General features: G+C 44.4%; 1 protein-coding gene across 50 annotated transcripts in view; it reads left to right on the top strand.

The window, feature by feature from the left end:
* Nucleotides 1-26,212, top strand: part of CACNA1C (calcium voltage-gated channel subunit alpha1 C) — a 757,779-nt gene that overhangs the window by 627,041 nt on the left and 104,526 nt on the right. For 29 of the 50 annotated variants that reach the window (XM_045465311.1, XM_045465319.1, XM_045465327.1 and 26 more), the window contains 6 exons: nucleotides 717-942; nucleotides 15,312-15,519; nucleotides 16,273-16,393; nucleotides 18,084-18,198; nucleotides 19,001-19,121; nucleotides 19,468-19,537. In XM_045465311.1, the coding sequence (XP_045321267.1) occupies nucleotides 717-942; nucleotides 15,312-15,519; nucleotides 16,273-16,393; nucleotides 18,084-18,198; nucleotides 19,001-19,121; nucleotides 19,468-19,537 (861 nt within the window). Of the gene's footprint in view, nucleotides 1-716; nucleotides 943-15,311; nucleotides 15,520-16,272; nucleotides 16,394-18,083; nucleotides 18,199-18,991; nucleotides 19,122-19,467; nucleotides 19,538-26,212 lie in introns of all 50 variants that reach the window. The other 21 variants (XM_045465322.1, XM_045465309.1, XM_045465310.1 and 18 more) reach the window with 1 other exon arrangement.

The following is a 26,212-nucleotide window of genomic DNA, read 5'->3' as shown; positions in this document are numbered from 1 at the left end:
TGCCTACCCCAACAGTCACCGTTGGGTCCAGGTGACAAGGACACATGCTGCCCCCTGTTTGGCTATCTCAACCCTTGGCTGCCAACTTCCCAGAATGGATTTTCAATACAATAGCCTGCAGGTGGACCTGCCAGAACGTGTGAGGATGAGGTGAGCAAAAAGCCAAGAAAGAGGACAGTAGTGGCCTGAGCACGAGGAGCTGTCCTCAATGGGCAGTTAGTACCCTTCCCTGAACCCCTAGAAGAGGACCTCCTTAGCCAGTGCCTCAGCTCCATGCCCAGGGAGTCAGGCAGACACAGGGGCTGCATTCCAGAATGCTGGGAGGTGGACAGTCTCCCAGTGTAGAGGGCAGATGGGTGACTTGGCTCCCCCTTTTGGCTGATTGGTTTGGGCAGATTACTTACCTCTCAGAACCTCACTTCTCATCTCTGAAAAGCTGCTGGGAGGAATAAAGAAGATCAGCACACAAAGCCTTTGATGCATGGTAGATCCTTGATACATATTTACTGTGATTATTACTAGATACCCCTTTCTTGTCACTTTGGCCCCAATTGTTCTGTTCTGGCAGCAACATATGGGAGAGGTGTCCTGGCTGGGAAGGGAAGCATCTGGCTTTTCCTCCAGTGGTGATAATTACTGTTTTCTTTCTCCTCCTCCCCCCTCTCCCCACTCTTACATCTGTGTTGGGATCCTACCCCCTCTCTTGAACCCACCAGACACGGCCAACAAGGCACTACTGGCCCTTTTCACTGCGGAGATGCTGCTAAAGATGTACAGCCTGGGTCTGCAGGCCTACTTTGTGTCCCTCTTCAACCGCTTTGACTGCTTCATCGTGTGTGGGGGCATTCTGGAGACCATCCTGGTGGAGACCAAGATCATGTCTCCCTTGGGCATCTCTGTGCTGAGATGTGTCCGGCTACTGCGGATATTTAAAATCACAAGGTATTTGGTTTCTCACCTCCCTTTGGACCTGGAACTCAGGTAGAAGTTCTTCCAGAAGGCAAGGGAGGCAGAAAGTCCTGGGTGGGAGAGTAGCTGCTGTTTCTTAAGAGGTCTACCCTTGGCTCATATATGATGGAGAGGAATTTTTCTTCATTTAGATGACATATCATTTATAAGTACCTTTGACCACTGCTACCAGAGACAACTCAGTGGCACAAACAAATTTGGGATTTATTTAGTTACATAAAAGAAGTATAGAGGGGCACCTGGGTGGCTCAGTCGGTTAAGCATCTTACTCTTGATCTCAGTTCAGGTCATGATCTCACAGTTCATGAGATTGAGCCCTGTGTCAGGCTCTGAACTGATACTGTGGAGCCTACTTGGGATTCTCTCTCTCTCTCTCTCTCTCTCTCTGCCCCTTCCCTGCTCACATGTGTCTCTTTCTCGCTCTCTCTCTCAAAATAAATAAATAAACTTTAAAAAAAAGTGCAGAAGTGGGCATCCCAGGTTAACTGAAGAAGACAGAGACCCCGTCCCCTCTGTCCTTTTTTTTTTTAATGTTTATTATTTTTGAGGTGGGGGGAGGAGCAAAGAGAAAGGAAGACACAGAATTTGAAGCAGGCTCCAGGCTCTGAGCTGTCAGTACAGAGCCCAACCTGGGGCTCAAACCCACAAATGCAAAATCATGACCTGAGCCAAAGTCAGATGCTCAACTGACTGAGCCACCCAGGCACCCCTCCCTGCTGTCCTTTGCTTTGACAGCCTTAGAACCACCTTCCATTCTCTGGGTCATTAGGTGGCTTTCAGAGATTGAGCCATCATGTTTGAATCAAGGCAGGGAGAAGAGAAAGAGCAAGGGACCAAAGCAGACACCCATCCTGGCTGAGTCAGCCCTTCCAGAGCTCTTTGAGAGATCTTACCAAAGGATCTGTTCTCATGGCCACCCCAACTGTTCGAGAGACTGAGCAATGTGGTCTTTTTCCTGTGCATGTGCTGCTGAAAATGCAGTCCAGTTTCCTTAACTGAGTAAGGATGATGGCTATCATGGCACAGATGGCTTTCACCCCTCCTTCCTCACATTCACCCCCTCTCCGTCTGCCTGTCCATCCACCCACCCGAAGACTACAGTCTCCCCAGCTCTCGGGGTCAAGCAGTGATTCTCATGAAGAGGAGGCATGGGCGGGGGCATGGGGCCAGGCAGCATGCTCTAGGACAGTCATTTCGACTGTGCTGTGACCTATTTGAGTGGTGAAATCAATTGATTGAATCACAACCATCATTTTTAAGCAGCTTTATTGACATATAATTTACATACTATAATTCATGCCTCTAAAGTGTACAGTTCAGTGTTTTTCTGTACATTCACAGAACTTTGCAACCATCACCACAATTTAGTTTTAGAACATTTTTATCACCCCAGAAAGAAACCCATACCCACTCCTCATTCTCCCCACATTCCTCCCAGCAGCAACCAATAAAATTTACTTTCTATTTCTGTAGATTTCCCTATTCTTGACAATTTCTATAAGTGACATCATGCAGTCTGTGGTGTTTTGCGACTGGGCTTCTTTCACTTATGTAATGGTTTCAAGATTCACCCATGTTGTACCATATGTCAGTACTTTATTCCTCTTTATGGCTGAATAATATTCCATTCTGTGGATACGCATTGTGTTTGTATGTTCGTTCATCAGTTGATGGATATTTGGTTTATCTTTACCTTTTGGCTACTATGAATAATGCTGCTATGAATATTCATGTGTAAGTTTTTGTATGGATTTTCAGTTTCATTTCTCTTAGATATATACCTAGGACTAGAATTTTTAGGTCATTTGATAACTGCATATTTAAGATTTTGAGAAACTGCCAAACTGTTTCCAAAGAGACTGCACCATTTTGCATTCCCACTGGTGATGTATATGGGTTCCAATTTCTTCACATTCTCATTTTCAGTGAAAGATTTAAATAGAATAGGAAACTCTCAGAAGGCCTCACATGAACATAAGCATTGTTTCTTAAAAATCTTTGAGATATATGTCTGAGTTGCAGTAGGTTGTGGTCAACCTTGAAGGGACATATCAGAAACATGTGAAAGGGAGGAGGCTCAAACTCTGACAAACCTCCTCTTTGTAAGAGTCTCTGCTTTGGGATCCCAACTGATAATAAGGCCACTGAAACCATCAGTTGTATTGTATTGGGAAAAGAGGGAGTGGGCTCAGTATCTTTCATTCAGGGATTTGAAGGTAACCATACCTGCTTGATGTGTTCTGAACATGGCTGTATGAGTGGTCAGGGCTTGCAACACTGCTCTCAGTTTGTTGTTCTCTTTATGGCTCTCTCAGCAGCCGCCAGCACACATTCCTGGGGTGCTGTCGAAGGTCAGATGAGAGAAGGCATTTAAACAGTGCCAGGCCCAGGGACACTCAGCAGCCAGAAGACTTACTATTAACCTGTTTATTATCTTTGTTGTTATTTGGAGGACGGAGAGGTGGGGCCCTGAGAGCCACCTACACATATACAGTCTCTTACTTCTGTTTCTCTCCCATGTTCCTACTATGCATCAAGCTCTGAGAGATAAGGGAAGAGAGGTATGGTATGACCTGAACCCAGGAGAAGTTTAAAGTCTGGCTAGGGAGATGGAGTTTGTGCATATGAAACCATTGAAAGAAAATCTAAGACAGAATAAAATGCGCTGGCAAATGTTGGGACAAGGATGGGAATACGTGCTATTAGAAGTTGGGAAAAGGAGAAAGTCCCTGGGGAATGTTTAATGTCACAGGATGGACTTCAAGGACATGCAGAATTTAAACCCACAAGTTTAATGTTCCTGAGCAAACACCTCCCTTCCCCTCACCCCAGAAAAAACTCTTTCTGTATGCCCTGAATATCTTGACATTACAGAAAACCCTTGGCTTGTTACTAAAAGTAGTAGAAATATAATAACAATTATTGTTAATATGCATCAGTACTTACTCTGTGCACCTAGTGTGGTCTGGCTTTTTTCACTTGACTCATCCTCACAATTAACTGTAAGAGAGGGTCAGAGGAGTGTACTATTATCATGATTCCCATTTTATAGATGAGGAAACTGTGGTTTAAAGATTTAAGTCACTTACCCAAGCCACACAAACTGCTCAGGGATGAATCTGGGATTAAGTAGCAGATCTGTGTCTGACCTCAGGTTCTGCGCTCCTAACCATGACCATGAACTGTGAAGTTGACTGCTGAACTGTCTTGTCTTTATCCCAGAGGTGTGCCTTAAAGGATTTTTACGTATGGATTCTTGTTGTTGGATATTTTCTGATTCTACCTGTTCCTCCTTGGGTCTGGTAAAAGCTATTTTTCACTTGGAGTTTTCAGTGCCTCCTAAATAGTTCTCAAAAGTCTATGTGTTTGGGGGTTTGTTTTTGCTTTTGTTTTTTAGATTCCTATAGAAAATAATTCTTGTTCCTAGATATTGTCATAGAGTCTTGAAGAGATTTGACATTCATTCTATTTCTAATCAATAATTTATCTACTTCTAAGATGAAACTATTGCCAAGAAGCCATTTTTAAAAATCTGTCTTTGTCAGAGAGCTTCCCATAGTCCCTCCAAAAGAAAGATTAGTGGTATTTCAGATCTCTGTAAAGTCTATAAACAGAATAATTTCATTATCTAATTGGAAGTTACTTTGGCAAAGGCCATCATCTTCCTGTGTTGCAAGCTTCCAACCCCTCGGGTGCTTTTGGAAAACAACATAGAGACTATAACTATGTGGGGAATCCCATGCCCCTTCTGAACCTTGTCTCCAGTATACTCCAGTGACCAAGAAAATGCCTAAAATATGGTCTGGGAGTGGACATCTGGTCTCTAGAGATGGGTCATCTTGAGATGGTCCTGTCATCAAGCAAGCATATTTCTCTATCTTCTTTTAAAACCTCTTAGAGAAAATTTTGTAGTATCTCAGTATTATTAGTATGTTAAAAAAGCATTTTTTCACAGTGCATTCTGACCCAGTGATTGTGATTCTCAGACACAGTTAGACTCAATAAGAGCTCATGAAGGACCCACACCTCTAGAGATTTCGACCAGCAACTTCTAGAGAGTTCCATACTGGTAATCCAGTGACCTCACTTTGAGAAACGCTGGTCTAATTTCCTGCTGCTGTCCTTTGTCCACTTCCCTGTCTTAAAATATGGACCTTCATATACAATTGGAAACCTTAATTCTTTCATCTGCTTTCCCTTCTCTATACTGTAGCCCCTAATCATGTTAAGATTGATAGTTCCTGACTGGGAAAACATATAATGATAAAGAGCTACTATGAATTCAGCAAAGTCTTTAAATTATTTTAATTTTATTAATTCCTATACACTTGTATACATTTGAAAAGTGGTAATGTACACACAAGATGACTGTCTATTTATCTAGAGTGCTGTAATGTTTGGTGTATCCATGGATTTGTGGACGCCTTCCTAAAATTCCAAGCTTCCCTTACCTCACCCAAGACCTGCACTCTGAGTTTGGAATACTGACCTAGACTAAGAACCCTCAACCATGATGTCAAGACACAATGGTATGTCCAGAGCAGTTGAACAGTGCATAGCAATAATTTGTTATTATAGGAGATGAAATACCAAAGTTTATGAACAGTTAGTTTTCTAAAAAGTAAATGCAAATAAATTCAAGATTGTTCCTGTAACACCCTCACTGTTGGTCATTTGCATTCCCAAATGCTTTTATGAATGGGCAAGAATGGGCTAGAGTTACCACTCTTCATGTTACCTGAAGGGAGCAGAAGTTTTTGATATATGATGAATATGAATATGATACATGAAGAAAATGAATTTTCAGCATTCCTATTTTTGTGTATTTTGTCAAAATCTGAGAATTCATTAGAGAGTATACTGTGCGTATGAATACCATCCATCCTACATGTCTCATAAAAAAAAAAAAAAAAGAAAGAAAGAAAGACTGGGAACCCTGCACTGGACTGTAAATCAGTTGACTACTGAGTGTTAATAATATTGGGAGTGGTAAATTACCACTAAATTATGAAATAGGGAAGGCAAGATTCCTGCCTCAGTGAGAACAGAGAGGCATACATGTGGCCAAAATATTTGTCATCTTTTGATACATTACCCATGACAGTGGGCCTTCCAGCCAAGTAATAGATTGGATTCTTTCTCCTGCTTTGAGGTTTTACAGGGCTCTTGAATGTTGCCAGTTTTTAATATCAAGTATGTCTACTCTTTGTCAGTCCAGTCTGACTTATTCTACAGGGAGGAAGAAAGACCTCAGTTAGACTAAATCTGGATGTGATTTCAATTTACTAATTGCATTTCATTTTTTATAAAGTTTGTTTTTAAATGCACTGAAATCCCTCCAGCCCTTGCTGTTTTCTCTCTTAAACCTTAAATCCATTTCTTTCTCCTACTGCTCCTCCCCTGTGGCTCCCTTCCCAGGCCCTGAAATGTGAGTTTGGGCTGACTCAGCATAGACAGATTTACAGATGAATCATGACCACATATGGGCTCCATAGAGCCCCAAGGTGAGAGCCTTTCGCAAATTCTCCAGGCTCTAAATGTCTCCATTTCATCTGCCAGAATCTGACCATGAGCATCAGATCCACCTCCACACTGCCCTGACCCTCCCCACTCTAGCCCTCCTCTTCTCAGGACACCGTGGAGGCTCTGAGCTCCTTACGGACCATTATTAAAGAGATATGTTTGGCATCTGCCCAGTTCCCAGGCCAGAGTCTATGGAGAAGGCAGCTCAGACTCAAGAGCCTGCTCACTGACTTCAGCATGAAGGGTGGTTATTCTCTGGAATGGTGACTGGCTGGTAATATCTACTGGGGATTAAGAAGACCCAGATGAGGATGACTTGAATGTGTTCCTTCCCTAACCCTGACACATCTGGTACAGGGGCCCACTAGTGAACACTGAGTAGCTCTGCAGTCCAGAAGCTCAGAGGAGCACAATCCCAAGGCAATCCCAAGATGAAGACCAGATGACCTTGCCAGCATGACAGGGTTACATTCCCCTACTGGGAATGTATTCTCAGTGCAACCAAGGCCTCTTATGCAAACAGAGAAGACAAGACCTTTGAACTTGTTATCCAAGGCAGGGTTTTACTCTAAAGCAAAACACATAAACTGTGCATTCTCCTAGAATGGAAGGGGCAGAGGTAGATATCAGCAGGAACTAAACTGGTAGATTTGGCCTTGAGCTCCAAGCTGTCCCAGACCCTGACCATGATAGTATAGAATTCTCTGGCTCTTCCTGGACCAGCATATACCTAGTTCAGCCTCCTACCTCACTAATTCTTCCAGGCTCTATTGTGTCTTACAGAACCAGAGGCCAACTTTACTGAAGGGCTAGTCCTTGTACACCCACCTTGTACATCCCTGTGGCAAAGCTGAGCTTCCTCCTTAAATGAACCTTCTGTGCTTCGCCCAGTTATCTTATGTGCCCTGCATTTCTCCTCCCTTCCTTAGGAATAGTGTATAGAAGCCTCATACCACACAGATTCACCACATGAAATTTGCTTTATAAATACTCTACCAACAATAGATCACTACCACCAACACTGAGAGGAGTTTTATTTTGGAGAGGGTTGGGGTGTTTTTACCCCTCAGGACAAGAAGAGTTGGGACAGGTATAAATTTAGCTATGAACCTCTCTGGAACAGAGAGGAAGTAGGGTGGAGCATTTTCAAAGCACCCTAAAGCTATTAGTACTGTTATTTTGAAGGTCTTTTATTTATAGCAGGCTCGATGCTCTCCTCCATACCTAGACTGTAAAGAACCCTGCCCTGAGCTATTTGAAGCAAAAGTTCACAGGATGAAAGTTCCAGTTCAAGCAAGGTTCAGGCCACTTTCTGCCACTAAAGATAAGGGAGAAGTCCACAGGGCCCAAACAGACTTAGCAGAAAGAATGATGGAGATACAATACCCCTGAACACATGGTGGTCATTTAAGCCAAGAGAGGCAGAGGGGAAAGCTAGCAAAAGTGAAGCCATAGTCAGCAAGTGAAAGAATTTAGGTAACAAAGAAATTGTCTGGATCAGAAAACCCTCACGTGCACCCTACTTTAAAGAGAGAACAGTGGGCTAGGTTGTATGGAGGATGGGGTGGGCAAAGACACACTTTGTAGAGAATGATTTAGAGCCACAGGAGAATTGAAAAGTTGAAAGAAGGACCATAGCCAGTGGAGTGTCTGAGGATGGTGGGGTGGAGGGAGAGGAGTCTTTAAAGCTGGGCATGTGCATCTGGGGCTGTGAATCCCCAAATACAGAATGAGACTTCTGTGTATGTGGATGTGTGTGTGCACTGTTCTGAAGACGAGATGCTCAGTTTTCCTGTCTCTCTATGAGGCCCGGACATTAGTTTGTTCTGCTGCTGCTCACCTTTCTCCAAAGATGTTCATTTTTGGTGACTGTGTGTGCTTCAGTGGTTTTAATTGATTAGGATAAAACCCTCAGATGATTGCTAATATGCCACTAACTCTTTTAGTTTTTATGTCTAGAAGCTAATGTATCTAAAAACGAGAGTGATTCTGAGACCTGAGGCATCGTCTGATCTGCATGTCATGGTGATAACAGCCACCAAGAATCAGATTGACATTAAGGAAGAGAGAGCTTCAGGACTTGCATGGCTGCCAGCATTTCATTTAAATGCTACTTCATGTTACCCTTCCCAGAGGCTGCCACCTGTCACCTACAATTCTCATTGATATCAGTGGTAATGAGGCCCCCGCCCTATCTGCTGCTATCAGCCAAGGCGTGGGAGGCTCCAAAATCCAGCTCTTCTCTGACCCCTAATTGTGTTCTTTGCCACATCAGTTCAGCAGTCCCTTTGTCTCAGTCCTTTAAAGAGCACATAAAACGTCTCCAACCATGTGCACATTAGGGATGGACGCCTTCTGTTCAGCAAGCTGTATGCCCCTCGTAATGCCAGACTACTGGCACCAGCTCTCCTCCCTTAATTCTGCTCCAAAGGAACAGAAAGTACAGGTGGCAAGCCAGCTACAGGGCAGACCCCACCTTGCCCCTATTGAATGGAAAGCAACTGGAAGTTGAAGATAAACAGCATAAACAGCCATTTGTTTCTTTGTCTTCACTGTGTCTTAACTGTGTGACTGGTCCTAAATGCATTATCTTTTCAGTCTGGGTGTTTTTCATGAGGAAGGTAGGATGCCATCAGTTTATCTGGTTGCAGTTTGTCCCTTAAAGTCTGGTTCAAGCCCTTCAACCCACAACCATTGGTTTTCAGCCACCAGGATGGGAGTTCTTCCACAAAGGAGACACATGTTCATAGAACTCTTTGGGAAATCCTACTGCAAGGGTCTCAAAGCCATAACAACCCTATCTTCTATACATAATCAACTTTATACATAATCACTTTCAACCCTATACATAATCACTTTTTTCTTTTTTTGTTAAGATATAATTGGCATATATATTAGCCATTATATATAACATTATATTAGTTTCAGGTGTACATAATGATTCGATATTTGTATACATTGCACAGTGATCCCCACAATAAATCTAGTTAACGTCTGTCACCCTAAATAGTTTCAAATTTTGTGTGTGTGATGAGGATTTTTTAAATTTACTCTCTTAGAAGCTTTCAAGTATACGATACAGTATGATTAACTATAGTTACCATGCTATCCATTCCATCCCCAGACTTATTATAAGTGGAAGTGTGTAAATTTGACCCCCTTCATCCAGTTTGCACATCCCCCAACCCCAATCACCTATCTATTCCCTTAATACATAATAGTTGGACTTAATGTCAGGCAGTGGAATAGTCAGGAATCTCAAAAACTCTACCCATGAACTTAGGGAAGTTATAGGAAAAGAAATGATGTGAGAGAGGTGTTTTCAGGCAAAGTAATGTTTGACTTAAGTACATGTGTGAGAGGCCACCACCACCCCACCCCTTCTCCTGACACACATACACAGAACTATCTTGTAATCCCATGTCCCTTGCTTTCCCCTCCAGTAAGTATAAATGTGTCACATTTATAGTAAGATTCATTCGTTCATTCAACAAAATATTCATTGATCACCTCCTTTGACTAGCCATTGTTCTAAGCACTAAGGATACAAACAAAGCAAGTGAATTCCCTGCTCTCATGGACATTACATTCTCATGGCAAGTGGTAATGAGTATATTAAATAGTGGGAATAGGAGATAGATGTGGTCAAGGGAGGACCACTGTAGTGAGGGGACATTTGAACAGAGACCTGCAGGGACTGAAGAAGTGAGCCACACAGAGTTCTGGCGGAAACCTCTGTATACAGCAGAAAAACAGGGACCAGGGCAGGAGTATGCATGGAGGCTGGGAGAGCAGCGGGGGACCGGTGGGCTGGAGCAAAAGTGGTAGGGAGAGTGGGAGGAGATGAGGTCACTGAGGCAGTAGAGGCCGATTCCGCATGATCTGTTAGGCCTTCCAATGGGAAGCAAGAGCATGAAGCAGTATTGAGGTTTAATGTGACTTACATTTAACAGAGCCTCCTGCTGCAGTGGTGTGGAGTACATAGATGATTGTGTACTTCCCATTGCATGGTGTCAGGAAGTATGTAGCATCAGTTTGTCTCGTTACTGGTGATTCTAAGTGTAGAAACTTGGTTAAGTGGGTATCTGCCAGATTTCTCCACTGTTGAGGTACCCTTTCCCTTTATGATTAATAAGTAATCTATGGAGTGATATTTTGAGAGTATGTGAATACCCTACTCCCCAGTGACCTTTCACCTAGTGGTTTTAGCATCCATGATGATCATTACTGAATTCGTTGCTAATGCTAAATGGTTATTTTTTTTAATTTTATTTATTTATTTTGAGAGGGGGGAGTGGGGAAGGGGCAGAGAGAGAGGAAGAGAATCCTAAGCAGGCTCCATGCTGTCAGCACAGAACCTAATACACAGGGCTTGATCCCATGAACCCATGAGATCATGACCTGAGCCAAAATCAAGAGTTGGCCTCTTAACCAACTGAGCCACCCAGGTGCCCCCAAAATGGTGATTTTCTGATTCTATCGTTCATTCATACATTTGTGTTATCCATTTGACATATTCTATAAAGGAAACCTCTACCTCCTTTTTTAAATATTGATAGATTTACATTGTTTTTCAGTATGTTATAATCCATTACTATCAATTAAAAAAAAAGTATGGTGGAGCACCTGGGTGGCTCAGTCAGTTAAGCATCTGACTTCAGCTCAGGTCATGATCTCGCAGTTTGTGGATCTGAGTCCCCACATCAGTCTCTGTGCTGACAGCTCAGAGCCTGGAGCCTGCTTTGGATTCTGTGTCTCCCTCTCTCTGCCCCTCTCCTGCTTGTGCTCTGTCTCTCTCTGCCTCTCAAAAATAAATAAATGGTAAAAAAAAAAAAAAAAGTATGGTGCATTTGAGGGCTTTTTACCTGAGATGCATATAGTATGGAGAAAGGCTGCAGGGAGCAAGTGTTGAACAGGGAAACCTGTCAGGATGTGGGATTGCTGGCTCAGCTGGTGATAGAGTATGGGAAGTGGCCAGATTCAGGCTTTGCTTGGAATATGGGACCACAGAGCTTGCTGATGTGGGGTCAAGAGAGACTTCAGGATGACTGCAAGTGTTGTGTCTTGAGCCAGAAACTATGGGAGATGATGGGGTTGGAGTTCTGTCATTCCACACATCCCATGTTGTGAGCCCATCCCTGGCTGACCAAGAGAAGTGCAGACTTTCCCTGGATACCTCGAGGGACATGGGGAAGCGTGAGAAGAGTCCTCACTTTTAGTCAAACACTCTGCCCATTGCCTGCCCCTCTGACCATTACAGCCCCATACCTGCTCCACTGCTGGCCCCCCAGGGCACTCACTATCTGCCATCTTTCATGCCCAATGTTTCCAAAGAGTTCTTCTCCACTAGATGACTCATTTTGTTTCTCTACCACAGCCTCCACTCTCCCAGAACTCCAGGCACTCCTCCCACATCCCCTTTCCTCTCTGCCTCCTGCCTGCTCCACTCCACCAAACCTCTGTCCAGTCAGGGGCCTCCTTGTCTGGCTTCCCATTGGGTCCCCATGGCTGTCACACACCTCTGAATCTCAGTTGTGAGCCTGGTTTGAGTTATTTCCCTCATGTCCATGTGCCTCATGAAAATTAAGGCTTCAACCTTCTTTGACCATAAAGGCTTTTCCAGAATATTCCATGACAGTTGAACACACAGGAGATCTCTAGGGGGCTCTGTGACCTTAATCCATATATACTCTTCCCTCTGATACAGCTGGAAAATCTTGTTATAAATATGCTCTAAAGTTACTGGTTCCTAAATACCAGTCTACTGACAAGTTTTGGAGTGGTAGAATGAAAATCACTCAAGTCCCAGCACCAGAGATTATGATTTCATGGTTCCAGGGTGAGGCCTGGGAATCAGTATATACAAAATGACCAAACTCCTCTGCAGTTTCCTCTCCAGTGTGGAAACACTGCTCTAAATGTAAGAAGGGCAGGTATCCTAGCCCCAGAGAGGTTCTCTTCTGGCTTTAAGCAGAGCAAATATTACAATCTCTAGCCTATTGGGGTGACAGGCAGTCTCTCACAGTAATACTAGGTTGGACAGAATTTATCTGAGGACAAAGATGGGGAGAATGGAAGAAAAAAACTTCTGATCTTTGCCTTCAAGAACTCAGAGCCTATTTGGAGGAGATGAGACTGTCACAAAGGAAAAACACTGAAGAGCATTTATAGAACAGATACAAATAAATGTATATTAATATTCTGCAAACAGAGTAAGAATGGCTGGCAGGCAAAATAGAGGTAGAGAACGGCTGAATTTGTGAAGGAGAAAGGAGCATTAAAGACGCCAGGCTGGGAAGAAGTTCACGTTTACATCCAAACTGTTGGCCCATCTGCTTCTTTCACCTAATATGGAACTATTCTCTGGAGAGAAGTACCCAAGCTGGGGGTGCAGCTATGAGGCTATAATGGGGGTGGTTTGCATGTCACTCTTTTAAGCAGCAAAAGCAATTCACTACATATATTGGTAATAAGCTGGGAATGCCTTAAGTGGAGGCAGTCAAGACTGTGACCTGGAAGGCAGACAGGCCAGAGGTGGAGCTAAGGAAGTGAGATTTCTCAGTTGCACATGCTCCAGTTAGAGGCTGTGTTCTTTTTGCTACAGTGCATTTCCTTATCGTGACAGGCCCAAGCTTCATCCAGCAGCCATTAGCAACCCACACCCACACCCCCTTTCCAAGAGGAAGGGATTTTCCCAAGGCTATAATGAAGAACCTCTGTATTTACAGTGGAGAAAAGGACTGTGACTATAATGACTGGGAGCCTCCTCTCCAAGGAGCCCCATCTCTTCCCAGAAAGACCTCCCTGCCTTACTCATAGACCTCTTCAGTTTCTGGTAACCCAGGAGTTCCTAAACTTTCCTGCTTATCAGAATCATCTGGAATGCTTGTCAAAAATACAAGTTTCTGGGCCCCAAATTATAGCCATTGAATGAGAATCTCCAGAAGAGACTTTTTAAAAAACCAAATCTTTGGACAGGGTAAATCTGGGAAACCTCACTAAACCTTGTACCCTCTCTTAGGGGTGCCTGGGCTGAGGGCAGCATTCTTGGGAAAAAAAATTAATGTGTTTTCTGTCTAAAGACTGCTAGTGATAACAATAATTATTAACCTTTATCAACTGTGTGCCAGGCACTATACTAGGGTGTTTTTTTTAAGAGTAGGAATTATATTTTTTCCAGTTTTATTAAGGAATAATTGGCACACATCACTGTATAAACTTAAGGCATATAGCATGATGGTTTGATTTACATATATTAGGAAATGATTACCACAGTAAGTTTAGTTAACATGTGTCATCTTATATAGATACAAGAAAAATAAAAGGAAAAAATTCCCTCCTTTTGATGAGAATTCTTAGGATCTTCTCTGAACAACTTTCCGGTATATCAGTGTCAACCATAGTCATCATGCTGTACATTACATCATCATGTACAGGTCATCATGACCTATTTATCTCCTAACTGGAAGTTTGTACCTTTTGACAACTTCATCTAATTCTCCCCCCCCCTGCCCCCTGCCTGTGGTAACCACAAATCTGACCTCTTTCTTCTACAAGTTAGGTGATTTTTGGCTTTCTTGTTTTGCTTTTAGATTCTACATAAAAATGAAATCATGCAGTGTCTTTCTCTGTCTGACTTATTTCACTTAGTGTAATGTCCTCAAGTCCATCCATGTTGTCATAAATGATATGATTTCCTCTTTTTTATGGATGAATAATATTCCAGTGTGTATGTATTATATACACCACAAGTTCTTTGTCCATTCATCCATCAATAGACACTTGGGTTGTTTCCGTATCTTGGCTATTGTAAATAATGCTGCAATGAACATGGGGGCACAGATATCTTTTTCAGTTAGTGTTTTCATTTCCTTTGGATATATTCCCAGAAGTGGAATTGCTGAATCATATGGTGGTTGATTTTCAATTTTTTTGAGGAACTTCCATGCTGTTTTCCATAGTAGCTGCACCAATTTACATTCCCACCAACAGTGCACAGGGTTCCCTTTTCTCCACATCCTTGCCAACACTTGTTAGCTCTTGTCTTTTTGATCATGGCCATTCTAACAGGTGTGAGATGATACCTCACTGTGGTTTTAATTTGCATTTCCTTGATGGCTGATGTTAAGCATCTTTTCTTGTCCTTGATGGCCATTCATATATCTTCTTTGTAAAAATGTCTATTCAGGTCCTGTGTCAAATTTTTGAATTGGATTATTTGGGGCTTTGCTTTTTGGTCATTTCGTTTTGTTTTTGCTTTTGAGTTGCCTGTGTTCTTTATATATTTGGATATCAACCCCTTATCAGATATATGTTTGCAAATATTTTTTCCTGTTTCATAGGTTGTCTTTTCACTTTGTTGATGGTTTATTTTGCTTTTTTAGCTTGATGTAGTCCCACTTGTTTAGTCTTTATTTTGTTGTTTGGAGAGCTGCTTTTTTTTTCCTCATGTAATATTCCCAATTGCTACTGTTGTCTCTATTTTCTTGGATAATGAGGTAAATAGAAGGGAAGTTATGTGACTTGCCCAACTGCAACTAGCAGGTAGCAACTCGTGGAGTTAGACTGGAACTCAGGCTTCTCACTTCTTAGTTCCCTCTATTTGCCATTACACATTACTGATCCTGGAACACTGAATTAACTAGCTCCACACTCTAACTGTGAGCTTACCAGCCCAGTTGGCACCACCACCACTATAGGAATGAAGGGGCAAAAGGAGTTATAATTTATCTTAAAATTTCTAGTGGATGCGTGAATGAAGAGTGATGTTAAGGAAAGCATAGAAAAAGGATGCTAATCTCCCTCATGCTGGTCCTCAGGTACTGGAACTCCTTAAGCAACCTGGTGGCATCCTTGCTGAATTCTGTGCGCTCCATTGCCTCCCTGCTGCTACTCCTCTTCCTCTTCATCATCATCTTCTCCCTCCTGGGGATGCAGCTCTTTGGAGGAAAGTTCAACTTTGATGAGATGCAGACTCGGAGGAGCACATTTGATAACTTTCCTCAGTCCCTCCTCACCGTGTTTCAGGTATGGACTCTTCTCTGCTGGGATTATGAGCGGGAGGGTGGTTGAGTGGCAGGGTTGAGTTTGGGTGGGAAGATGGAGTCTTGAAAAGGTGGTGGAAAGCTTCACCCTTACACTGGGCAGCCAAAGCCAGCCTAGATCAGTCATGGAGGGACCATGCCCAGTTGAGTCCTGAGTTCTTGTAGTTCCCCCTACCCTCAGTCCCCCATGGAATTCCACTGTTGTATGAACCACTGGGGTAAAAAAATCTAAATGAGTAGTTTAAAAACTCTTGCTTAACCACAGAAACTTCAGATAAATTCTGCAGGAAAGCCCAAAGTATAAACAAAGGAAAGCAGACTGCCCTCATTGGGAGAGGAGAGGGTGATGGGGCTCCGTCTTTCCTACCCACCATTCTTGCCCCTTGTTACTCTTTCAATGAATACATTCACATTTGCAAAAGGGCCCTGAGGAATGGCTGATGGCAGCCATCTTGTACACTGCATGTGAGTAGAAAGAGATGCTTTGACCAGGAACGCCTTTCAGTCACTTCTCAAATAATATCATGCCAGTGCACTTTGTCTAAGTATAGGATCAAACTTGCCCAGGTCAGTAGTTCAGAGCCCCTGGGAGGAAAACTGGGGGCCAAGAGGAGGGAAAGAGGTGGAAAAGAGATTTTAGACATTTTTGTTAACATAGTGGGGCAGGGCAGGGGAGTTTTGGGGTTTGCTGTTGGTCTAACGCTGTGTCCCTTATTGGTGGGAATGTGTCATTCAGATCCTGACCGGGGAGGACTGGAATTCGGTGATGTATGATGGGATCATGGCTTATGGCGGCCCCTCTTTTCCAGGGATGTTAGTCTGTATTTACTTCATCATCCTCTTCATCTGTGGAAACTGTATCCTTTGCTCCTGCCTCCCCACCCCTGCCGCCTCACCCTCCCTCAGCCTGCAGCACGATGCCAAATACGTGTGCCCAGCAGGTCCTGACTTGGGGTTGAAAACTGTGGTTGCCCATCCACAGGGCCCCCAGGCAAGCAGGGGAAAGGTGTGCTCTGGGAAGAAAACGTTTCCTGTCCCAGAACCACCTTAACTGTGGAGGCAGGTCTTGGTGAAAGCCTGGCTCTTTGGCATAGGCGGGGATGTAAGTTCATATTCCTGAACCAGTTTGGGCTGCAGTGTTGCCTGACTCCAGGAGGCACGATCTCATTGTAGTCTAGGTGAACAACGCCCCCTGGTGTTGTGCATGTACAGCTACTCACATAGATTCCAATGTGAACACACTTGGAGTTGGGCTCCAATGCCTTGGGCTATTGCTGCTGGAGGTAGGAAATGCAGTTAAGGGGGACTGAGCCATCATTCTTGAAATGACCTTCATCTCTCCTCCCTATTTTCTGCTCAGTGTCCCTCCCTCTGAAGCCACTCTCCAGGACTTTAGTCACAGGCAAAGCTGGACAGGCTTCACCAAGCAGACCTGACAGGTCCTTGCTGATCCAGGCCATGGGCAGCTTTCCAGGGACTCAAGCTGCAGGCGGTATTCTCTCCTGCTGGTCAAAACCCCAAGAGGGTTGTGTGCAGAGGCAGATGGCAAAGTAGAAGCAGCTCTGGCCCAAGATTCAGGTTTAAATCATAGTTTAATGTAGTGCCCAAGGCATGAACATTGATGCTGACAGACAGGCTTCACCTTTTCCCAACTGGGTGATCTCCAGCAAACTAAAGGTTCTCTACCTCAGTGTCTGTAAAATGGGGTGATGAAACATTACTGCCTACTACTTAAGGGATCATGATGAAGTTTAATGAGATAATTTATGTAAAGCCCCTCCCCCACCTGCCACAACACCAGGGGACCAAGGGCAGGTGCACAGTAAGACCCTTGGTCAAGCCCTTCACCTCTGTGGGTTGTGGCTTTCCTATATGTGAAATTGTGTGATTATCTGGGTGCCTGGGGGTGGAGGTTAGACTTAACAATATTAAGACCCCTTTCATCTATACTTTCTTTGATTCTGCAATCCTCTGACCCACAGTGTTTCTGTTCAATGTTAGGGATGAGGGCAAGAAGGAAAGGGCAAATGACTACTTCATTTAGGAGTTTCCAAGCTTCAGCCAGCTCCAGCTGGACACTGCAAGGGTCTTTGTATGTGCAGGCTCAGATTAAGAGTTGGCAGAAATATCAGGCCGCCTCCTCAGTGCCCAGTTTTAATGAACCACTCTTAAGAGCATTCTGCATTCTGCTAGAGACAATGCTGTTTATAATGTCAGTTACAGCCAGTCATCTCAGTAGGGAAACCAATAATGAAACCCAGCAATTAAAGAGCAAAGCAGGCTTGCTGCCTCACTCCCTGCTCACTCCACCCTGCAAGCTATCCTGCTCTTGACCCCTTAGAAAACTCCTAGTAGCTAGTAGGGTAATGGGGAGGGAGAGGTGTGGAGGAGGGACACTACCGGGCTCTGAACTCCTCACAGTGAGTCACCACTGAGCTCACTCTATGAGGAAGTCTACCCCTGCATGTCTTGCACCCTCCCTGCCCCCTGTGCCCACCAAATACCCCAAGGCCAAGGGTCATTTTCTTTAAGAATGGACACAAACAGATATCCTACTGAATGTGTTCTTGGCCATTGCTGTGGACAACCTGGCTGATGCTGAGAGCCTCACATCTGCCCAAAAGGAGGAGGAAGAAGAGAAGGAGAGAAAGAAGCTGGCCAGGTAACCCTCTAAGCTTACCTAGACCCAAAGCCCCAGGGTCCCAGTTCTGGAATGCCATTCCCATTAGTGATAAAGAGAGGCTTCGGTGCTGGCCTCTGTCAGCCATCCCTCCTAGAGGGCACTGGGTTTGAGGCTTCACAGTAAGCTTCACACAACTTTCTCTACTATTTATTAGGTATTGCCCTAAAGTGGGGAACATTGTGAATTATAGTATTTGTGAAGGTATTCTATTTCCCACCTGTCTAAGAAGTTGGGGGATTCTCTTTTGAGAAGGAAGGTCATGATAGGTGGTGGGAATGAAAGATGGGTAGAGGAGGAAGGCAGCCGCTTAGAGGGGAAATGCAATTCTAGCTGAGTGATAACTTTTCGCTGTTTTATAAATCATTGCCAGCGTTAAGAAAACAAGATAAGGCCCTGCATTGTCTTCTGTCATTGTCTAGATGGGACTGTCATACGCCACACATCTGCTGGATACCAAGCAGAGTTTTCTAGGAACCAATCCTGAATCAGATCCAGAATCTTTCTCTGATTCAGACATAGACTAGAGCAACTGAGAAGCTGAAATAGTCCAACTAAGTACAAGACAGAGCAAAGTGTGGCCTGGTGCCTGGATGGAGGGCCCAGCCCAACAGCATCTGTGATTGAGTGACACATGCCATGTGCCCTGGGTAAAGGATGATGGACATAGGCCCAGGGAATCTGCTCCCACTAGTCCCCAGAAGACCACAGGGTAGTTGATTTCTTCATGTCTCCTGTCATTCAGTAAACATCCCTTTAATTTTTCTACCTGCTGACCGGCCAGGACTGCCAGCCCAGAGAAGAAGCAAGAGATAATGGAAAAGCCAGCTGTGGAGGAAACCAAGGAGGAGAAAATTGAGCTGAAATCCATTACAGCTGATGGAGAGTCCCCACCCACCACCAAGGTAAGAAGCCATCTTATTCCAGGAGCTGAGAGGGCCATTGCTGGGGGGAGGAGGGCAAAGCCTTCCCAGACCACCCATGCAAATGAGGGAGGAAGGAAGAAAAGAGACTCAGTGGAACAAAGCCCATGAAGATGGACCAGAAACACTAGGAATGTGAAGAGAAGGCAGACTGGTTGAATTCCAGCCTTCTGTCGATGTCTTGAAGGATATATACAAGATAATAAGGATATACTTTTGAGTCAACAGCTCAACCACTAACCGTGATGCAATTTCAAGGCTCTAAGCCTCTCAAACAATGGAATGCCTCTAATTGGATTCTTCCTCCTTCTCTCCTTTGGCTGCCTAGATCAACATGGATGACCTCCAGCCCAATGAAAATGAAGATAAGAGTCCCTACCCCAACCCAGAAAATACAGGTACCAATCCCACTGCCTAACTCTGAGGTTGGGAGGTTGGGGGTAGAGAGCCAAGTTCTAAAGCCACATGGAACTACCTATGTATTAGGATCAATGGCTCCAGTTTCCCTCTACAAGCACCTTGCACTGATAAATGCCTTTTGTCTCTAGTTAGGCATTACCAATCATCATCCAGAGGAGAACTTTGCTCCTGGCTTCCTCGTAATAACAATATAACATTAAACAAATTGTGTTTGAGCAGTGCTGATTCTATGACTTTTGGAAGGGGGATTCTATATACATTTAAGGTTTTATTATATCCTATGCTGTAAAATCATTAACTTATATAATTTATTAATATAACATATGTTGCAGTGTTACGTTCACTTAATAGTAAATCCCGACTCTGCCTTGTCCTTACTCAGGAGGCAGTGCTGAGTACAAGGACAGCTGCCACCACAGATGTCCCACTTGTTGCTTTGTCAAATGCTTTCATTTATTACAAAAAGAGCTCTTACCAACTCAGCCTTCTCATCTTCTGATACATAGATTGGCAGGCAGTCTCCTTTGAGAGGACTTAATGTCAGAGGTCCTTAGACCTCCCTCCAGAATTCCCTTGTCTGCTTCATGAAACTCTACATCCTGTACAAACCCTCTGTTCACCTTCCTTTTACCTAGAAGTGCAGCTATTATTACCAGCTTCAAGCTTGCAGTCAACTGCACACAATCGAGGGACTGTTGTTTTACTGACATTTCCTTCTCTGTGCAGGTTAAGCTACATCTGGATTGGTAACCACATTAAGTGGCTAAAAACCTTCTACATTTATGAGCAAAGCTAGGTTTTCCTTTTGGCCTTCTCCCCACCAGTTCTCTGCTGGCTTGTCTGCAAAGACACTGGTGGCCATCTTCCATTTTCCTTAGGAAGCAGATTTTCTGTGGTCATTCCACCCTCACTCACCTCCTTCCTCGAGGAAGGAGGATTCGATTTCCTGGGGATTGGACAGAAGGAAGAACAAGAAGGGTGTTTCCATATGCTGGGCACTAAACCTTCCGAAGTCTGAAAGCTCTCTGGGTGGGAATTCTTACAGAATTTCAAAGACAGACTAGACATGTTGACCAAATGTAATGGGGAATCCTGTCTTAGTCCTGAATCAAAAAATTAACTCTAAAATGACATTTTTTAGATAATTGGAGGGAAATTGAATATGGACTGGAAACTAAGGATTTAAAGAAGTTTTTGTTCATTTTGTTACTGTAGTGATGTTGTCGTAGTTCTAGCTTATACGTATTGAAGTGTGTATGTCTGGAGTCTCGAATGTTTAGAAGCTCCCTTAAAATACTCCAGCAACTCCTGGTGAAGCTGGGTGTGGAGGTTTGCCACACAAGTCTCTCTACTTGTGTGTATATTTTTAAAGTTTAAAAAGAAAAACAGTGATAAAAGAAATCCCTCTGAGTCCTGGGCAGAGCTGGCCCAGGTCCCCCTGCACACAGCATACAGGGGCAGAGAGTGGGCTTGAGGGTCCTTTCACAATGCACCCAGCTGCAGGCAGGCCCAGGCCTGCTCCTTCTACTGGGCAGGGGGCAGCCACACATATGCCAATAATCTCCAGTTTCATCCATCTAAATATACTCATGGCTTTTCTCTTCTTTGATGCTCTATGACATCAAAGAGAAAAAGGCCAGTGGAAAAAAGATTAATGAAAACATTGTCACCTTATTGGCCACCATTGAAATGTCTCTCTGTTGACCCAGCTTTGAGGATTCTTGGAATGGTTTTGCTTTTAAACTGAAAAGCTATTCCCACACTCTGCTAATTCCTCACGATTCTTTAGGTTTTATAGAGTGTCCTTTCACTAGTCATGTGGCCACCGTTCTCTAGCCTGCTCCAGACCCAGACCTTCCCAGGTTTCTCACAGGCATCTCATACAGCTGTGTTGGTCTGTAGACAGTGGAGGCTGTCCTGCCTCAGCCACTGCCACTCTCAGGCTGTGAAGATCAGCCCCTGTGGCCCCCTTGTTTGTTCTCCATCCCTAATTTCCATTTTCTTGCCCAAGAGTGGTGTGCTCTTACAACTGGTGGCTCCACATGTTCCCCCTCACTCCAAGGAACCAGCTTCTGCTTCCCAGCTCCTCCTTCCCCTGTCTCTGCAGGTCACCTCTTGGACCCTAATCCCAGGTGCAACAGAAGTCCCCAAAGACTCCTCCCCAGGTCACTTGGCCTGCTGTCTTTGTTCTTGTCAATCTTTCATTCCCACAGGCTCTTCTCTCCTCTGAACCGTAAAAGGCAAAGAACCTGATCTGCCTCTGCTGTGTCTGCTTCACGAAGATACCCTTTGGGAGGCAGCAGTGGTGAACACTGCACCTGCCCCACTTGCAGCCAGACTCCCAGAGAGAGAAGGGGCAGGGCCAAAGAATATTCTCACACCCTCCTCCTGCCCCACTTCTCACTGGGGTACACCTGTGCCTATACCCCATCCCCAGGATGCTGTGCATGCTTGTCCAGGCTGCACCCAAGCATTTGTGCTGAAGCAGCTGAGGGGGGCTGAGCTCCAGCCTACACTCCCCTAGCAGGGGCCTCTGTCCTTATGTGAACACCCAGCAGAGTGGGGCCTGCTTCTGATTCACACAAAGTGCTAACTGGCCAGCAGTGGAGCATCAGTCCTTCCCTCCCTGTTTAAGCCCCAAAACTCAACAGTTGGTTTGAGCCTCCCTGCTTAGTATACACTAGATTTTAGAAATCTCTACTCACCCAGGAAATGTGCCAAGTTGTGCTTTTACTTAACCAACTCTTTTTTTTTTAATATGAAATTTATTGTCAGATTGGTTTCCATACAACACCCAGTGCTCATCCCAAAATGTGCCCTCCTCAATACCCATCACCCACCCTCCCCTCTCTTCCACCCCCCATCAACCCTCAGTTTGTTCTCAGTTTTTAAGAGTCTCTTATGCTTTGGCTCTCTCCCTCTCTAACCTCTTTTTTTTTCTTCCCCTCCCCCATGGACTTCTGTTAAGCTTCTCAGGATCCACATAAGAGTGAAAACATATGGTATCTGTCTTTCTCTGTATGTCTTCTCCTATTTCACTTTATTTGAGTGAACATACAGATGTTAAGAGTCATCAAGGACTTAAAATTAAGAGACACTTGAAAAGGAAACATGAATGATATCAGAGAAAGCATAGGACAGCACCAGGTGCTGTGGGGAGACTCAAACTGATGCAAGGGGTTCTAGCAGAAGCAGGGCAGTGAGGTGTGGTGGGGGAGAGACAGCCAGCCTTCACAGAGAAAGGTGGGCTGGGCTGGGCTTTGTGTCTGGGGAGTTGGAGAGGAAATAAGTTGTTTCAGAACATACTACTGTCATAGACGGGGAGCTGGAAGAAACCATGGAGATAGTCATTCACTTACATATACCAGGCACTGTGGCAGGCACCAGGGATACACCTGTGGGCAAGACAGAGAAGGCTGCTGCTCTCCTGGAGCTTACATTTCAGTGGGGAGACAGACAATGAGCAAGAAAGGGGGCCAACTGAAAGGCAACATCAGGTAGCAGTAAGCAGCAAAGAAGTAATGAAACCAAGAGGTGTGTTACAAGTTACTCACTGGCACAGGCTGCTTTGGCTGTGTAGTCAGCGAAGGCATTAGGGCTGAAACCTGAATAAGTCACAGGAGTTAGATGTATGGAAATGAGAGGAAAGAGCTTTCTAGGTGGAGGGCTAGCAATTGCAGAATCTCTTGGGCAGAATGTACCTGTCTGTGGAGGAATCCAAAGAGGCCAGTGTGCATGGAGCAGAGAGAATGAAGGGGAAAGATAGTGGGTGGGACAGGGACTAGGCAGGGGCAGGTGGGACAAGGCTTCAAAGGCCTCCTGAGAGGTTTGGATCTGAGCTGATGCAATGGAGAATCACCCGAGATTCTCAAGCAGAGGAAGACATGATCTAGTGTTGGAATTACCTTTGGAAGACTGTGCCGCATAAAGACAGGGCAGTAGATGGTCAGGATGAGGACTGGAGGCAGTGAGGATGTTAGCAGTGGTTCTGGTGAGAGGCAGTGGCTGCTCAGCCCAGGGTGGTGGTGCTGCAGACAGAGAAGTGGCAGGACTGGCACTGCATTTTGCAGGACTTGGTAGTGGCCTAGAAGTCAGGGGGAGAGAGTGAGCAGTAGAGAGAGATGAGGTTTTAAACTGAGCCAGCAGAGAAGATGCCCAGTGCAGCAACAGGGGCATCCTCAGCCTTATATCTCAGTATTCCACCCACAAAGCTCACCTCAAGGTGCCAATCACGCCAATGAACTCTGGGGCTGCACTAAAAACTGTAAGTTCCTCGAGGGCAAGAACCACAGCTTTGTGTTCAGTACACTGTAGGCAGTAGGTGTTAGAAGTAATTATTTTTATTTGAATCTGCCATGAGCAAAATCACAGAAGTGAAAACGAGTGTCAAATGGGTAGGGGACATGGATCACCAAGGACCAAGAGTGGGGCATCCAGCCCCGCAGTGGTTTTACTTTTGAGTACTGGACCCAGCCATCTGGAAAGCAGCAGCAACCCTGAAGTGTGGCAACACCTTACTGGCCACACTTCTCCAAACCCCAAGAATGGGGATGGGAAAACTGAAGATCCCACAGGGTCCCCTGGCATCTGGGAGTGGAAGTCTAGGCGACTCAGTTGCCAACCCCAAAAATGAACTTTACTTGACTTTTCCTCCCCTGCCAACCTCTCTCCTTACACTTAATACATGCAAAGCATCACATCTGTCAGATTTCCTTCCCTTTGAAGATTTGTGTTTGTCCTTAAGAAGTAGTTTCCTCTTAAACACTACGCCTGGAATTCAGCTCATGTGTGTCTGAATGGACCAACTGACTTGCTTCTCCCCAGGAATGGAAATCAGGGTAGAGCTTCACAAACCATGAGGCAAGCTATTGCAGATGAAAGAGCATGCAAAATTCTTCACCAGGAACTTGGAAAAACACAAAGCTAGTAAATATGTTTTTCTATAAACACACATGATTAAAATAAGCATTAAATTACCTGTTACCAAATTATCATGAATAAGAAAGTGTTGGGTCATTTAGAGCAAAACTGAAAAGAATACAAACAGCTGGGCAGGAATTTAAGATCCTTCTCAATTAAATTTCATTTATAAATATTGTGATTCAGGCCAACTCCTGTTTTACTTATTTTGCCTTACAAGGAGACTCTGCCTTTCTTTTACTTACCAAGGTTTGGTTAGAAAGCTTCAACCATTGGCCTGTTCACCTCGTGCCTCTCTTCTGCTAAAAATATTAATTGCTTTGCTGGTCAGCTCTAATTATGCCAGGGGGATAAAAATTTGATTTATTCCTATATTCTGCTGGTCTCCCCAAAAAGCCTTGGGCCCCTAAATGCTTCTTGCTTGATAAAAAAAAAAAACTTTCTGTGGTTGATGGGCATTGAGGAGGGCACTTGTTGGGATGAGCAATGGGTGTTGTATGCAAACCAGTTTGACAATAAATTATATTTAAAAAATAAAAAAAGAACCACTATCTGTGCCAGGCATTTTTTTTCTTGGCACAACCTAGCTTCATTTTAACCAGAAGAAGAAAGAGCATGCAGAGACATGGCTGGTCCCTAAGATAAACGTCCTGTAACTATCTTTCCAACCAGCTTAGTCTCCACCTGACCCTCTTCTTTTGTAAAGTCCCTTTCTTTACAAAGCAGATGTTGATGTGAAAGTGTAATCATCAAAAAACAAGGGCTACTATGTGCTGAGCAGAGTGTCTCTCTCCAGGGTTTTCAGCACATGAAGAGATGGAACAGATACATGTAAAGTCAGGCATTCAAGGTATTTGGTCCCAAGTGCCAAGTGAATGCAGGAGAATGACAGGGCTGCTAGAATCACATGAAGGTCATTCTCAAGAGCCCAGGTATTCAGGAGAGCCAAGTGAATGATGCTGTCTTACCTGGGAGTCCTTCTGGCTCTACACCGGGAGATGAGAGCATTTCAAATAAGGAGACAGCATGAGGAAAGGAGAAAGCACATGGCGAGTGTATTCATTTCTTGGGGCTGTCATAACAAATTACCATGAACTTGGTGGCTTAAACCAGCAAATATTTATTCTCTCACAGTTCTGGAGCCTATAAGTCTGAAAGCAGGTATTGGCAGGACCATCCTCTCTCTAAAGGCTCTGGAAAGAATCCCTTTCTCGCCTTGTCCCCATCTCTGCCAGTGGCCAGCAATCCTTGGTGCTCCTTGGCTTCCAGCCTCATCTCTCTGGTTTCTGCCTCTGTCTTCATGCGTGTGTGTGTGTGTCTGTGTCTCCTTATAAGAATACTAGTCCTTGGATTTAGGGCCCACCCCACTCCAGTATAACTTCGTCATGACTATACATCTGCAAAGTTACTGTTTCCAAAGTAAGGTCATGTTCTGAGGTTCCAGGTAGGCATGAATTTTGGGAGGAAGTTATTCAACCCGCTACTACAAACCTTCAGAAAACAGTTTGATGTGAGTGGAAAATTTGTTAGGGAATAACAGCAGGCAGAGATCAGACTGAGAAAGATGCTAAGCACTACTTACAGGCTAAGAGTCTTCTCTGTGGGTAGAGATAGTAACAACAGCTAACATTTATATAGCACTTGCTATGTGCCAGGCGCCACTCTGAGGTATGTATGTACTATTATCCCATTTGCAGATGGGGAAACTGAGACCAGAAAGACTAAATGCCAGA

The sequence above is a fragment of the Leopardus geoffroyi genome, chromosome B4 (genome assembly GCF_018350155.1).
Source record: "Leopardus geoffroyi isolate Oge1 chromosome B4, O.geoffroyi_Oge1_pat1.0, whole genome shotgun sequence".
In the NCBI taxonomy this organism is placed as follows: domain Eukaryota; kingdom Metazoa; phylum Chordata; class Mammalia; order Carnivora; family Felidae; genus Leopardus; species Leopardus geoffroyi.
This window is presented reverse-complemented; position numbering and strand designations above follow the sequence as displayed.